The sequence below is a fragment of the Macadamia integrifolia genome, chromosome 10, assembly GCF_013358625.1.
Source record: "Macadamia integrifolia cultivar HAES 741 chromosome 10, SCU_Mint_v3, whole genome shotgun sequence".
NCBI lineage: Eukaryota > Viridiplantae > Streptophyta > Magnoliopsida > Proteales > Proteaceae > Macadamia > Macadamia integrifolia.
Window position 1 is genome coordinate 16719202 of NC_056566.1, and position 17611 is coordinate 16736812.

At 35.7% G+C, this 17611-nt stretch overlaps 1 protein-coding gene across 3 annotated transcripts in view; it reads right to left on the reverse strand.

The window, feature by feature from the left end:
* The window catches only part of LOC122092004 (serine/threonine protein phosphatase 2A regulatory subunit B''beta-like), a 33443-nt gene extending 24034 nt beyond the window's left edge, over positions 1–9409 (reverse strand). For 2 of the 3 annotated variants that reach the window (XM_042662281.1, XM_042662280.1), the window contains exons 1-6: positions 8689–9409; positions 7015–7257; positions 6749–6854; positions 6131–6230; positions 5826–5931; positions 5554–5644 (exon numbers count right to left, since the gene is read on the reverse strand). In XM_042662281.1, the coding sequence (XP_042518215.1) occupies positions 5554–5644; positions 5826–5931; positions 6131–6230; positions 6749–6854; positions 7015–7257; positions 8689–8841 (799 nt within the window). In that variant the 5' untranslated portion in view covers positions 8842–9409. The remainder of the gene's footprint in view (positions 1–5553; positions 5645–5825; positions 5932–6130; positions 6231–6748; positions 6855–7014; positions 7258–8688) is intronic. The other variant, XM_042662282.1, reaches the window with a different exon arrangement.
* Between the last annotated feature and the right edge of the window lie 8202 nt (positions 9410–17611).

A 17611-nucleotide genomic window follows, 5' to 3' on the forward strand; every position in this document is an offset into this window, starting at 1 on the left:
TCGCTACAAATATATAGCGAAAAAACCCTAATCCGGATTAAACTACAATTGCCACCCTAATCCAGATTAAACTACAATTGCCCTCAAATAAAAAATTCAAGCGGGGGGCTGCGCGCCCCTACACCCCCTGCTATGCAAGGGGCCTCCTGCCCCCCTTGCAACCCCCACAGCCCACTAACCAGCTAGCGGGACCGCCGTCCTGGCTGTCTAGGTGCTGCACCAGTACTCCTTAGATTAAACTGCGATGGAATACAAGACATCATACACCAACACAGTCTACTAGCGAAAAATGACATCCCCAAGCTCCTTATAAAGAATATTCATACCAGACTTAAAACTCCAGCCAACTTAAGAAGTTCATTGACCCTTTACACAAAACTACGTTGAACCAAAGTAAACAAAGAAGCAAGAAAACAAACTGTGAGATCCAAGACACAAACATAATAACATAATGAATGGCATTGGGTCATGTCCTAAAGCTTTAAGGCCTCCATTAGCACAATGTTATGTACTCATGTTTGCAAACTTCGCCTTCCTAACCACCACTGAACTCCTACCTTGTGTTGCTGATTTTTTCACATCAAACACCTTGGACACCACAAACCATAGTTGTCAAGGTGATGCCTCAGGCACCAAGACGCCTTGGTCACCTATGTGGCACCTTGTTGGTGTCGCATTGCATCCAAGACCCCTCCAACATCTTGGCTCGCCTAGATGCTGTGACAACTATGCCACAGACGGAAAAAATCCTTCTTCCAAGCTGTCAAAATTCATAATTTCAAAAGGGGTTCAGATAGAATGTTGAGATGAGAGAAAGATGAGGTCCTGAATCCTGATATGATTATTGGTGTCAAGAGGGCCATTTTGAATGCTTAGCTATAATTTTTGTTTTGGTCATTTCGGTGGTGGTCACGGGTTCGAGTCAGGAAACAGCCTCACCGCGAAGCAGCTGTAAGGCTGTGTACATTATGACCCTCCCCGCAGTGGCGGGAGCCTCATGCACTGGGTACGCCATTTTTTTCCATGGGGTCCCAAAAACGAAATATTTCAGCAGTTTCAGACATATTTTGGGCAAATATTTCAGGATATTTTGGGGAAAAAAAAAAACCTTTACCACTTATCTTTTACTGCAAGAATTATAGTACGATATCACATGACACTTAATAAAAAGTACTAGGTTGGACACTGGAAAACCTTTGAAATGGGTACAATGTGGGTTACATTGAAGCTTAGTTACAAATGGGACTTCATTTTAGGATCAAGCTAAAACTAAACAGATTTAACCTAAAACAAAACAATTCCAAATCAATAATTCCCATCTATTTCAACTGAAGCAGCCAAACAGATGGAAATAGACTGACATGGACAAAATTATGGAAACACTCAAATGAAGAATATTGATGAAATAAATATTACATTTCGGCCACCGAAGCAAAATACTTCGGATTTCTCAGCCAAAACAAAATGAGAAATACAACTATGTATGAAGGAACAGTTATTCAGATCTTTTTCGAACAGCTCAGAACAAATTTGCTGGGGTGAAGATCAGATGAAGGTTAATGAGGTTCAAAGGGCGGGGCTTACTTTTAGAGAGAGAAATAAATGGGAGTGGAAACTAGAAAGGGTGGAGCTCCCTATGATTTAGAAATTTCATCAACTGTTCTTGATTGAGGCGGTTCTTAGCCCTTCCTTGCGACTTGGCTCATCTCCAATTCTTCATCCACCAATTCCCTACCTGCTTACGACACGTGTCCCCTTCTAATCCTACGGCTAAGACAAAAACCCCTCTTTCAAATCCCTATTTCCCCAAACAACTCTTATGTCAATGTACTGCAACAAAATAATGGATCTCTTGCGCTCTGTTTGATTTCAAATTCTTTCTTCTGTTTGATTTTAGGTTCTGTAGTTTCTGTGGGTTTTTAACTTCTCCAAATAGCTTATCTTGTGAACCCTGCAAACTACTGGTAAGGGTACTAACCCGAACCAGATCCCTAAGCTAGCAGAGCTGTTCTCTTCCACATGAACGAATTAATGAATGAAAGTGAGTCTCAAATTTGAGAAATTGAATATGGTTTTCCTTTCTTTTTCAATACTTACATGGGAATCATATGGATCAAGTAGCAAATAGGACTGGATATAGATTGAATAGGAACCTTCCCAATGCCCAGTTTGTTAATCCGATCCCCTTTTTTTTTCTTTTCTTTTTTTCTTTTTTTTTCCTAGATGAAAGATTTCTGGTTAGAGGTACAGAAAATCTATAATGGGAGTAGCCCTTCTGAGGAACAGAGAGAGAGAGGATGTGCATTTTGCAGCAGCAGGAGAAGGAAGAAGTTGAGAAGCAGACGATGTCCTCTGCCCTGTTCCTTCAACTGCAATGGTCCTCTTCTCCCATCCTCTTCTTTCTCTTCTTCTTTCTTCTCCGTTCATCTTCCTTTCCGTCCCTTCTTCTTCGGATGTGTTCAGAGCAGTTGGTCAGATCCGAAAACCTCGCGCAGGTCGAAGAGTTGTTTGGGAAAATAGGGATTTAAAAAAGGGGCTTTTGTCTCAGCCGTACGATTAGAAGGGAACACATGTCCCAAGCAGTTAGGGAATTGGCAACAAATTGGTGGATGAAGAATCGGAGACGAGCCAAATCCCCTTACATGGTGATGCAGTTGGGCGACAGAATATTTAGGGCTACTTTTCGTAATTAGACTGATTTATTTGTTTCCTTTTTCTAGAGTTATGTGTCAGTTAAGTTAGCAAGGAGATTTAAATTTTATTCAGATTTTTTTCCCATTATTAGAGTTATATTTTTATTTCTATTTTAAGATGGATTTTGTTTGGATTTGAAAGTTATTTTTTCCTTTTATATATTTGGTTGAACCGAACGATTAAGTTAGAGAATTGAAATTGAATGAATGATTTTGCTTGGTTGAAACCATGGATACCGTGAACTTTATACACTTCTTGCTCCCTTGATCTCCTTTGTTTCTCCTTCATTCTTCTTCCTCTTTTGCTTTTTCTCTTCTTTATTTTTTACTGTTTCACTTACCCTGCGATTTGCAGTACAGCAGAACTGGAAGATGCTTCAACTCCCTCATCTCTAATCTGAAGGCATCGTCTCCAAGTGATCCTCCTGCTGTGAGAAATCAAAACCAGATCCGCAACTGGACTGGAACCCTAACTTCTGCCAGTTCAGATCCCCTCAAATTCTTAGGCTAATAGGTTGCTGAACCTCAAGCTTGTTAATAGATTCCAGTAGGGGCTGGGCTTTGGTACCTGAATCCAGATTTTCTGCTGCTCGATCATACTTCTCAGCTTCGAGTGGTTTGGGGTACCGCCTTGAGCTCCATAGTTGGAAAGACTTCTCTTAACAGCTATCTAACTTCAGTTATTACAAGTAAACCCCTCTCTTCTTCAAGTTGTGGTCTATTATTCTCTATTCCTTGGTAAATCAAGAAAATCCCCCTATAATCTCAAGTTTTAACTCCAGTTGACCCCATATTTGTCCCTTCACTTTTATGCACTTGAGATGATTCTGAATTTACAGAATTTCCATTTGTTCTTAAGTTTGAGTTATCTATTACTCTTTTGAGCCCATAAGCGATCCGATTCTGGTTTCAGAACCCGGATCTGCATCACATGGCGTACTGTTATCATTCTTCCTTTTTTAATACAAAAAACAGCTATAATTCAACAAACAACGATAGGGCTGACGTGTGGATTTGAACTCCAATGAAATGGTAAATTCTCCATTAAACCCTTCCTCTAGGCTCTAGCACTGGGTAATCTTTTCTGGGACCCAATAATAATCATAACTGTAACTAAAAACCTCTATTTTTCATAGAAAAGTTCTAGAAATTCCAACCTACACTGCGTATTCTTTCTATAAAATACTTCACAACCCATGTGAACACCTACAACTTGAGCTTACAGGAGCGTACTAGAACCTAAATTCAACAGTCACAACTGTGTAAAACTATGCTACCAAGCTGCTCGCATAGTTGTTTAATTCCTCGATTAATTCCCAAATTATTCGGCCCAAATATGACCTTTCCCAAAGATTTGATCAGAATTGCAACTTTAAAACTCATGTGAATTATTCAGCCAAAATATACGAATAATTTGGCTTTATTTGATATCCTTTTAAAATAATAAACTGATTAAAAAATATTTTAAATTTAGGAAAATTATATATATATATATAATATAATATAATTTAACAAATGGGAATTCCCGAACTGGGAACAACCCATTGGGAAAAAATAAAAATAAATAAATACTAACAAAGGGGAATCTCCCACATTGAGGGACGTTGGTTGGGTACTCCATAGTCCATACCCCATCCACATTCAATTATAAGTTGGTGACAACCCTTATTTATTAAGGTTTTTCCCCTTCTATTATTTCATGTCTATCTAATGCGGGATTAAACTACCAATCTACCATGATCACTCTTATTTAAGGGTTTTCCTCCCTTCTATTGTTTCATGTTTATGCGACGTGGGACTAAACTAATACGTTGTAAAATTATTTATCCTCCTTTCTAGTAATGATTGCACATAAAAGACTAAGTTAAATAGGATTATTTTGGTTATACATATTATAATTTTTATTTTTTATTTTTTTTCTTTTTGGATCTTTCCATAAAGTCCATAAAACCCTTTGCTAACAATTCAAAACGAGCTTTACATGAAACTCTACTAAAGCTATAAGATCATCTAGCCCTCTTTCACTAAGTTGAGAGTTGGCGCAATCTGTAGAGGTTTTGGCGAGAGCATAAAGTTGGCTATTAAGAGATTTACTCTCCTCACCTAATTGTCTATTGGATGGTGCAATAATCGAAGGAGATATACTAATTAGAACAGTCACACAAGCAGAGAATCAGGAATAATTGGCGTGGGTTGGATCCACTACACATCATCTACCAAATCGATAGTCCCAAGAATATAACACATGTCAAATAAGCACAGTAAATATTAAAAATAAGCATCTGGATTTTTTATAGGTCAATGAATAATTCCCGAATCAATCCAAATCCAGATTTTATTTTGTCTGCTTTTTTTAAACTGTTTTTTACCAAATTCTCAAATTAACAAACAAATTAGTCCGAATTATTCTCCTTCGAATGATTCTCAAATCCGAACCTGTTAACTATTCCAAGCTGCACATAAATAAGTTACCAAAACTTCCTTAAGGACATCCATATATGGAGAAATCAAATAATCCCCAAGACTAGAAAGTAGAGACCAGACCCCTGATTTATTCAGCAGAACTACATAGTGTAACTAGATTTCCACCCCAAATTACTGGTATGGACAGAAATGCCAACCTAGTCAATCACACCAGTCACAATTTCTAACACTTATTATTGTAGTAGAAGTAATTGTTCTTATTATTATTATCACCAAAGAAAATTTTAATAACATACCATATTGGCTTCAAGTAAAATAACATACCATTATTTCCTCTTGGATATCATAACAGCATCATGTAAAATTCAATAAACCTATCACATTGCACCAAATTGGCAGTGCATTATAAGAAACAGCAGACTGTTTGATAACATACCATATCTTTCCTGAAATTCAGGTGTGCTTTGTAGGAATTCCAATCCCGGATGAGTTGCCAAAAGTTCTTGAAGAACAGGTTTGAAATCATCCTACAACCAAGATACAGAGATTTCACAAATCAAAAAGAACCACAAACATGAAAAAAATGTTTGCAGAGACAACAACTCAATTTTAAACTGATTTCATAGATCAAGCTTCATGCTAATCAGATTTATAAGGAAGATCTAAGAAACAGAAGTACGTAAGATGTCGGAGAATCAGGGAACAGACCTGAGTGAGGTATTTACAATCTGATTGCTTTAAAATTGTAAATATTTGTGCTGCTATATCCATTGTCATCCTGTTAGTATTGACCCAATAACCAACAAATGCATTCCTACAGACAAATTAGGATATAAGCGAAGCCTTATCAGCATCATTAATCATCCGAATAAGTGTACATTACATGGTAACATTTTTGGAGGTAAACTCCATGTGTATCAAGAGTAAATTCATTGGAAATTTTGACATACTAAAGTCATGTTGATCATCTCATGGATTTCAAACTGAACAGTGAAATTTCAGGAAGAACATACCTTGTTACAACTCCAGTGCAGTTAGAATCAATCTTTCTGAAAAGAGCAGTGGAGAAAAATGATGGTAACTTGCAGATTTCTTTCGTAAGAGCCTTAAATTCTGACATTATAAGACAGGAGTAAAACCCTAATCAGAGAGAGAAGATAAAGTTCTACTAATAGGAAAAAAAAATCATTTTTTTCAATGAACTTAAACAAAAATGGTAGTTATACATCATCTTCGTGTAATAGAGAAGTCACTTAAAAGCTCACACATCTGGTTCGAGAGCTAGGTTCTGATGCAATCAGGGGAGTCCCATCTAACTGGCAGCCGAGAAGTGCTATGCTCTAGCTCGAAACGGGGTGGGGAGGGATTTTGCATATATCAGGCAAAAACTAGCATTGTGATGTCCGGACAATAGTGAATATAAAAGGGTTTTGATAGGGTGAAATATGTATATCTTGTTTTTCTCTTTATACTAATGTAAATTTGAAACAATATAAAGCTTTCTCGGCAATGTGCCCAATAATATTTTGCAACTTTATCTCCACAAAAAGTATAGAAAAAACAACGAAATGCATTAAAGCAAAAGATAGGAAAAAAGGAGTCACAACATGAGCATCAAACATGTGTCTCACCATGACTTTGCAGTCCATCCGTGTGACCATAGAAAAGTTGATCAATTCTAAACAAAATCTGCTCTTTCAGTTCATTTGGTGGAGGACGCCCATTTTGAAAGTAAAACTGCAGGCATTTAAGGCACTCTATGTAAATATCCACATAAACTACCATGCTACACAACATTCATAGACATAAGCATAGAAGCAACTGATATTGTCAGGTGAAGAATAATGAAAGCTGGTCACCTTATAATAATTTAAAAAAATATGAAGCTAATCATTACCTGAGGAATGATTTCCTTCACTGGTTCACTTACTACTTTTAGAGGAGAACTTAAAGAAGAAGGACCTGCTCTCTGTTTCATAACACGAGGAGAACCAGATATGCTTCTTGGTGAAAGTGGAGGTGCGCTGCCAGCAGGAAACATTGAAGGCAATGTATTGCTGGCAGTGGCATTGGCTGTAGTAGAGTTACCAGGGGCATTTATGAGAGCTCCCGCCTTTGCATCGTCAAGCAAAGATTTTACCTGCACGTAAGTAGCAACATAGAGAAATTTGTTCTTTAGAAAAATTCCGTACAACACAACCAACAACCTGTTCCAGCTATAAAGATTCAACTTCGTCCAGTAGCATTACTATAAACAACCATCATACTTTTATGATGTCAAATCCAATCTAATGTTCATTAGTATATGAGATATAGCTGTTTTCAAGTACAATATTTTAATGTATTATTGAAGCCACAAACATATTATCAAGTTCATACCAGGTGGGTTCTACTGCTATCACCCAGAACTGAAATATACATCAAACAAGTTGCAATATAGACATTGAGATATACATATGTTCGGCACTGGATGGAAAAATGAAATAGAGAACACACAAGAAAGATATGGGAGGAAAGTTCAGATGTGTAGAGAAATTAAACATCTCAAAAGTACAGCATCAATGGAGCCAACAACCTCTTAATAAGGTAGACTAAAATGACATAATAATAAATAAATACCCAGCATGTAGCCTCAGTTTCATAAGTTTAGGTAGTAATACGACAACTAAATAACTTAACCCCCCCCCCCAAAAAAAAATTTTATTATAAATAATAATAATAAAAAAGGAATGTGCGAGCTGCAAATAACAATTTTTCATTTTCTGCTCCAAACTCAATGGCTCCCTTCAAATACACGGAGAAAGGAAATATTTCATCTTCAAACAAACACTAAATGACACATAGTGATTGTCTTCACCAATTACAAATCAGACAAGACTTCCAAGCCTGGGAAAACTTTGATGAATATATTTAACCTTACAAACCAGAAACCCTCACTTTGCTGAATAATAATGCATTGTCACACAATAATCCCATGCTTGGTCAACTAAAACTCAACATCCCAACAAATAGGGGTCAGTCAATTGATTCTTGCGCCTCCAACTGCATCCCACCCAAGGTCATATCTATGGTTTGGATCATCTCCTGGCTTCCAATTCCTCCTCTATCCAGGATTTTTCTACATATGCTTAAACTTCTAAAGGGAGTTAGGTGAAGTGTAAGACACATGACACCTCAGACTAAATCATCAACCCCAATACACTTTTACATTATCACACCAGTGACTTCTACAGTTACAGCAATTGTATTTTTTTCAGACGCTTAGAATGAATGATATGTGTTTCCAGCAGTTGGCTAACGATAGAAACAATGAATGAAATTTTCCTCGGATGTACATAGTCATAGTGTTCGGCTACGCATTGCCAGTGTAATTCCAGACCTTTTCAAGTCAATTGATCCCATCACCAACATTGATCAATATAAAATAAATCAATCTAAGTGGAGATAGAGAGACAAAGAATATAGTTTATCTAAATTGCATGACACCACACAAAAATTGAGGCATTGCATAAAGCATCCTAAAGGAACCAAAACGAAATTCGTATGCCACAAACGATGCCAAGGCAAATACCAGTCGGCTGGTGTCTGGAAGTGAAAGCCACTGTGAAAACAACTCTTCAGCAATGATAGGGTTCGATTTAAGCGCCAATGGAGACACCTCCGGAAGCTGTAACAATTCGGGGTCGAGTGAAGCAACATCCCCAACGAGTTCCATATCCATCATAACAAAATTCTATATCTCATACACATCAAAACCAATAATACAAACCCTAGATCTCACCACCACCACCTTTCAAAATCACAAAACGCAGTAGTTTACACCTCAAGAAAAGCTAAACGTAACCCTCGAGCTCAGTAACTACACATCAAAACCATGCATATCAACATCTATCCCGATAATTCAAACAGTTTTGCTTCACCACCCCCAAGATATCGGCATCCATGCCTCGAATTTGAAGCAAGAACCTGCTACAAAAAGATAGACAACCAGCCCCACAACTACCAAAAAAAAAAAAACCTTAGATCATCACCACACCATCGGAAGAATCATCTTCATCTGTGATTCTTCTACGAAGTTAGCTCCAATTCTATATCTGAAACACCGAGGATGATAACCAGAGATGAATCGATGTGCAGAACAAGAATAAGGATAAAAATCAAGAAATTTTCTCAGAGATCGGATGCGATATCCCAGGGCTCTTGCCGTTTATTTGCAGAGAATATGGACCTCGAAACCCTTGCAAACAGAGAGCAGGAGAGATGAAATACCCATTAGAACAGGTAACGCTAACGGACTCTCTTATATAACAACAACTGAAACTGCTCGAGAGATCGGTCACCCACCAAAGTATTTCTGTTCGATAGGCGTCGTATAATTATACGGTCTTGGCCACGTGGATATTTTCCAATGGCCAAGTCATACTTTTCCAACGGCGCATTTTAGACTTCCGCTTTTTCTTTTTTCTTTTTTCATATTCAACCTCCACTTTTTTTTCTGTCTCCTTTTCCCTTTGCCTTCCCCCTCTCCTCATTTGAATCTAGAGAGAGAATCGCTACACTTTAGTTGTGGAATTTGTTGTTATCCTTACCCTTCTTTCCACCATAAACATGTTATTGAAACTAATTAAAAGGCATTCCTCCATATCATGTACTGAGAATGATAAGAAATATCAACTTTCATCTAGTTTATCCATGACAATAGAGTCCCCTCTCCTTTCTTTTCACATCTTTTCTTTTTTTTTTTTTTTTTTTTTTTTATTCCCTCCCCTTTCTCAATTCATGATAGTAGTCCGTCTATTGTTAAAGTGCATTACTCATTTATTTTTCTGTTATTTTTTTCTTCAAATAAAAATGTTATCATCATACGCGGTCATACAACTTCAAAGGGATAGCTGAGTTGGTAAGGGATCTTCACCTCATAAAGCTTATGGTTATGAATTCAACTCATATTGCCTCATTGGGGCCATTCACATGAAGGTGTTTAGCATTTCATTACTTGTTCAGAGGATTCACTTAAATAATGAAGGTCATAAAATATTTAACAAATTTGGTAAAGATTATGAACGGTAACAACTATAGAATTCTATTTCTTTTATATCTTATAATTTTCTTGTCAAGTATGTGTCTTGATTCACCATTATTATAACTGTATCTCAATACAATGGTATCTTATAATTAAAATTATAAATACAATTAATGGTAAGATATTAAATCAAAATTTAATTATGTGTGTCACGTTATATTTTTTTACAGCTTTAGTTTTTCTATTTAAAGTTACTCAATCTAATTCCATTCGTGATGTATGCAAATCTTCAATGAAAAGGTTGTCTCATAAATAACATAAATAGTACGATCAAGGTGGGGAAATAAAAAACGTTTTATTTACCCACGGTAAAGAAAATCAATGGTCAAATATATAGGCTCCTATTGTATAAAGTTATTTGTATCCTGAGAGTTGGGAGTCTAGCTCTACGAAGATTAATGTTGGCCCAATTTGTTTGACAGAGAAAAGTGAAAAACATAAAAAAAATGAGTGAAAAAAAAGGTATTATTTCACAAAATACCAAAAACTGACCTTGTTCGGTTGATAGGGTGGGAGAATGAAATGACGAACTTTTCATAAATCACGGGGAAGTGTCAACTAATGTGGCAATGAAATTTCCCACCCCAACCCTCTACAAAGTCTCACCGATTTCGACGGGACTTTTTGGGGTAGTGAGGGTTCCCTCTAAATGCTCCACCTTAATCTTCTCTCCACAATACTCATTGCTCGAACTCACACGTTCATTGAGAGCAACCCTCATTGATATCTCCTAAGGTAACCTGAACATTGGCATTGAGGTTTTATCTATGGTTCTTGGCTTGATTTTGAATTCCTAGGTGATGGTTTTGTACTCACGAGCAACGTCTTATAAGTGAGTTTCTTTGGCCATCACCTACCTCTTCCCCTTTTGGATGGATTTATGAATTTTTTGGTTGCGCAAAGTGTGGACAATCTTGGAAGTAGGGAAAAGGCTCTCCCAAAGGAGCTCAAGCTTGATCTTTCGATGTCCACTTTAATTTAAGAATTTACGTAGGAGCCCCAATTGAAGTTTCCATGGTTCCTTAAGCAGTTGCAACGACGGCATCAGTTGTCTCCATGAAGAAGAAGAAGAAGAAATAGAGAAATAAACGTAAATAAAATTGTTGAAATATGTTTTTTAATTAATGTGAACCTATATAGGTTTTTTTTTTTTTCTTCATCCTGTTCCCTCTCTCCCATCATAAATGTGCCCCACCAACAATACTTTCTCACCATTTTTTTTTTTTCATAAAATAAGCAAGGCCGTAGGGAATCTCTTTACTATGGGTGAAGGGAAACTCAGCAATTAAAATTGTTCTATGTGATGCACTTATAAAAAGCTTGTAAAATGCAATTGAAAATATTGGAAGGTAAAGGTTTGGATTGATCACATGACAGTCTTGGAGGGTATAGGTTCTTTGAATTTCTTAGATAGTTAGGTATAGGTTTGGATTGATCACGGAAAATTTTAGACCTCATTCAATCTTTATATCCTCCATTGTATTGGTATGCATCCTTCTACGATTCAGCCACCCAAGTATGATCATTCACTTTCTCGTAGTTCTTAGATTTTAGATCTATATTTTTCCATTGACGAATTTTGTTGGGCTGAACTTGATACACAGGTTAGAAAAAAAAAAAGAGATTTGGGCCCATCATATATGCCACATGGAAAAAACCTAGGTTGTCCAGACAAGCATTAGGCATATCAAGATGACATGTCTTAAATAACTTAACCCTTATTCATAAGCTACGGATGCATTTTAATTCATCAGATACAACAAAATCACAGTAATTATTTAATTTTTATCAAATAGAACAAAAAATATTACTCTTCGTATAAGGAATTGATAATATAAAATTTCATAGGTGTGTTTACCCAATTTTCAGTCATTAATGATAAACATAATAAATCGGAAGGGACACCTACTTCCTAATGTTTGATTTCAAATTTGACAATATTATGACTTATGAGTGCCAAAATGAGTAGTAGATATAGAATCAATAAATGACCCAATCTTTATTTTGCTATGAATTGTAAAAAAATGCTACCGCTATTGCAATTTTATTATTGTGGGTAAATGGTAGAAGTTGTTTCATTATCTATCTATATTTCTATCTATCTATCTATCTATCTATGTCTATATATGTATCATGGCAAAACTCATTTTAATGGATCTTTACTGTGCCATGTGAAATGGTGATGTGATAATTATGATAATTAAATATATGTGACATTATTTGTTATTTGAATAGTCACGTGTCAAAATTCATAACCTAAGTTTTCGTATGCTCTAAATTTCAAAATATTATTTGATTTAATACCATCCGATATATAGGCATAAATCCTCATGTAATAGTTCATTAATGGTACTCTAACCATAGTGCACTATCCTATAATGAATTTTTTTTAAACCTCAAAACTGCAAACTTGGAAATTTCTATTTAGCTTAAAAATTTTTGTGTGAACAAGAGCATTGGGGTTTACTTAAACAAAAGAATCAGGCCTTATAAAATATACTACATGGTAAATATTTAGGCTTCATTGATAGGCTTAACAGTGCAAGTTGTTTGGTAAAGTTTTGCCTTTTTTTTTTTTACATGATGACGATATTTATAGGGATTATTACCATCAAAATGCATCAAAGTAGATCCCTAACATTGTATATTATTATTTTTTTGTTCCCTTCCTTGAAAGAGTGATTATTTCAGTTTTCAGAGCTGATCATTTCAAAATTGTACAAATTGCAATTTAATGATTGTCCTTTTTTTCTTTTTCTTTTTTTTGTGAAAATAAATTTATTCAAGAAAAATGAAGAACTCATGGATGCCAAACAGTGTTCTTGGATTAAATGATCATAAATGGGCCAAACTGTCTTGCACGTCACAGGCAAGGTCCTCCTTGCCAAGGAGTCAACTAAGCTATTAAACTCTCTTTGAACGAAAGAAAAAATGCAAGAACCAAGGTCTTCAAATGGAAAATGTCCTCCAATATGGGCTTGATAATCAAAGGAAGGGATGAAGTTCTATTGTTTAAGTAGACTATAATATCTTTATTGTCATTCTCCACCACACAATATGAGTGATATCTTCATAAATTGCTTCCAATGAGATGAGCAGATTGTTATTGTTTCACCCACCAAAGCCAATTGAAAACTGAACTAGATATGAGATGGCAAAACAAGGACGACCTTGATGGTCACGATAAATGAATCCTAAACCTCCATGCATTGATCCAGGTGGGAGACTTACATCACAGTTAATTTTGAAATAATTAGCAGGATGTTACTCACATCGAGAAACCAAGAGAGCGGCATCTGCGATTTAAGTGGAAACCGTGGTGATAGGTTGTTGCGCTAGTCTCCCCAAGGATTAGTCGAGGTGCCCGTAAGCTAACCCGAACACCTTGGTTAACGGAAAAAAAAAACTAAGAGAGCGATTGGAGGAGATGTTTAAGCGAAACGATGGAGATGATCAGAGGAGAGATGGCTTGATAATATTCTTTGAAAGATTGCCCTTCACGACAATCATTAACAATAGTAAAAAAGATGAATTATTTATACATATGCCACTTAAAAACGGCTTAATAACACAATCGAAATACATAGTTGCCTAATAATAGAGGTTTTAAGCATTTCTTGAACTTCCAACCTCATAAATGGAAAATGGTTAAAAAATATCAATACGATATTCTATTGTTATTGTAAGTGCACGAACGAAAAGTTTGGTGGCCAGAATTATAATGATTATAACATGCATCTGAACAGGGGACTTTTATATTAAGTAATTCGTTTAGTGGTGGAAATCATTATATTTTCATAAATCGTGCAATTAAAAACTACTTAAACAGCCTACCATTTAGTTTATGGTCATTATGACATTTGAAAATTATACCAACGGAAAACAAAACATATCAAATTATAAGTGCAACTTTTCTTTTTAGTTCTTCGCTATGTGCTTTCTTTTCTCTTTTAAAGGTCTTGAGATAACATAATTAATGAAGATTATTAGCTACAACTTGTCATTTTAGGGTGGATTGCTCTAGATGTTATTCATTTTATTCTTTTTCGTCTTATCAAATATTTAATGAATGATAGTGATTAATATCTCCACCATCAAGTACTCCAGTACTATGAAATTTGTAGGTTCTAGCTTGGTTGCCATGTCCTTTACTTATTTAAGAACTATTATGACCTAGGTTGGCCTTTAATTTATTATGATCATGGGTAAGTGATGCCAATCTTTTATTGTTTCTCTCATAAATAGTGAATATCTAATATGTTTGTGAGATAAAGGGTTACTTTAGAGTTATTTATTTATTTTTTGTGAAAATTGCTATGCCGACCTAACCCATAGCTAATTGCTAATTCAATATTTCTAAATTGTAGATAAATTATATGAAAAGTTGTGGCATGAAAGAGTTGTGTGCCCAAATATATTGCATGTCACTATTAAGGGGTTTTATGAAGTGACATAATAATTATTCCACTATACTACAAGGCATAAATGTCACTTCCATGTCAATGATATGTGCTTTATAAATCGATAATAACAATTGAGTATCAACTTCAAAGAACATTATATTGATGATTGATTCAAGTTTATTAGTGCACAAACTCTCTTTTCTTTTTCTTTTATTTTTTTAGAATATAAGTAAACCCCTTATACATCTTATCAGATGGAACCATATGAGACTTACTATTAGCTACATTTAACACAAGTTGAGATTTTAAACAAGTTTCTTGTGGTTGATCCACCCATGGTAGTCTCCATGCATTGACCACTTGATGTGCAATATGGAAGGATGATTTTGCATATTCAACTATTGAGTGTGAATGAATGGCTTAGATTGGCCAAATATTTATACAAAAGAATAAGGAAAAGAGGGGGAGGGGGAGGGGGGGGTGTGATGTCATTTTTCACAGTAAAATCCAATTATCATCATTTATCCCCATGTATATATATGCGATTTAAGTGAAGATTGTGGCAATGGGTTATTGCGCTAGTATCCCCAATGATTTGTTGAAGTGCGTGTAAGCTAACCTAGAAACCTTGGTTAACAAAAAGTAAATAATAAAAAAATCCCAATATATTGAAATATTATCCTTTTAATTTTAGCCATATATTCATTTTTCAAAATATAATGAAACTCATAGTTTTAAATTGCATAATGGTTACCTTTGGTTAAGTTCAATTTAACTGGTAATTAAGATACAATGTGACCTTCTTGTACACAAAATTTTACTTCTAACTGATTTGCCACATGGTAGATATTAGGTTTGACCACCTAACATCCATGGTCCAAAAGACTAATAGAGTGGCTTTTAGTTATAAATAGGTAAATAATTAAAATATAGTGAATGGTTCTACACTTCGAAAAGCTATGGATCAAAGAATGATTCTAAGTCATATTTCTCTCTCTCTCTCTCTTATGACTAAAATGTTTCCCATTCAATTTTTTTTTTTAATTTTAAAAATACTCATTTGGTGTTGATACAAGTTAAATATTTTTTTGCATTTCTATTATGAGCAACGATTTTGGGGATGGTATCGGTAATGGTATTGGTATTTGTTGATACCAATCCGATACCAATCCAATCATCGGTAGGTATCGATCTATTTTACTCCTGAAATGATACGGAACATTGATCCAGATCGATCAGGGATTGAAGATCGATCTCAACTAATACCGATCCAATACGACCGATACTTTAAACCATGACTATGAGAGTCAAGAATGCTCCCTCTCACACACCCACATATTGTTTTGTTTTACAGTTCTCACAGTGCACATTAGGGGTGTCAATTCCTAAACCGAACTGGTAAAATCGGCCAGATCGAACCGATAACAACAGGGATCGAACCAAACCGAAGCCTTATTGGTTCGGTTCGGTTTCGAGTATTGCAACCCCAAAACCAAACCGAACCGCACCGGAAACCCGATGAACCCGAAACCAAACCGAAACTGGCTCAAAACTCGGACCGAAATCGAAACCAAACCGGTAAGAAACCGAAACACTCCAAAATTCATTAAAAAAAAATCAAAATTTGCATAGTTTTGTATACATTTGTATGGAAAGTCGAATCCAAACTAGACAAAAAACCAAAACCAACCTGGTTACAAATCGATTTAAGAAACCGAAGACAAACCGAAACCAAACCGCATCGAAATCGGAACCAAACCAAAACTGGAATTTTCTTATTGGTTCAGTTTCGGTTTCAATTTTTCCACACCAAAACCGACTCAACCCGGACCGAAACCGAGCCGGACCGACCAATTGACACCCCTAGTGCACATACATAACAGAGTTTCCTCCAATTATTGATGCAAACAAAGATGCAATTTGTGCAAGAAATGTCATAGTATACTTAGTGTAATTAGCAATGATTGTTTTATTCTTTTCTTCTAAAGTGAAATTGTATTAGGAGAAATTATGCAAATTCTTTATTACTATAGTCAGGTACATTCTATAAGAAGGCAGAGGAAAAATCGTGGCACTCTCTAACAAGATAATCAAGGTGTAAAAACTCGAAATTATGCATCAGACCAGTCTCCATCAATTGGATTCAAATCAGTTGAAATTTAGTAGGAATTGATTATTACTCAGTCAAGACAATTTTTTTCCCCCAAAATTGGGTGAAATTATGATTGAAGTTGTCCATTCATGATTTTAATTGGACACATCATCTAACCCAATTTTGATTTTTGAAAACCTTAAATATAATTGCAAGCCTATAGGGGAAATGAAATGACTAATGGAGCCAATAGAATTTCTTATCTGAAAAAATCATTAAGACACTTGAATGAGGAATGGATAACAAAGGTTATTTAAAAATTGGTGGCTTTTGAGGATATACTGTTATAGATAAAACCAACTTGACCTAACCTTTAGTTTTTTTTGTAGTCAAGGACATTTTCATGGCTCAACACTAAGTGGGGTCGTTGTCTTGTCATCAATGAGAGGATGGTGCCAAGATTGTCAGAATGATGAAGAAGGGGTTGTCAAAATTTCAATCATGGAAGAAGATGCGGAGAATTGTTCTAAGGTAGTGAAAACCGGAGACGCCATTGTAGGTGGATATGCAAATTAATGTCCGAGATAAGGCTGATGATACCATGTAAAAGTCAAGATTTGAATAATAGATTGCCATGCTTTACCATTCACTTACAATGTATTATATACAAGTGGGTAGAAAACAGACTCATACAAAACATCTAATTAGGGGTGTAAAAAAATCCCAGTCAACCCGAACCAGCCCTTGCCCGCACTAATTTCAAATAGGGCTTGGACTGAGATTTTAGCCCATAGGGTGGGTTAGAGTTGAGATTTTCAAGCCCGAGACAGGGTTGGGGCTCAACCCAACCCAACCATGTTTATTATGTATATAATCATATAAATATGCTAATAATTATTAATGAGTACTTACAGAA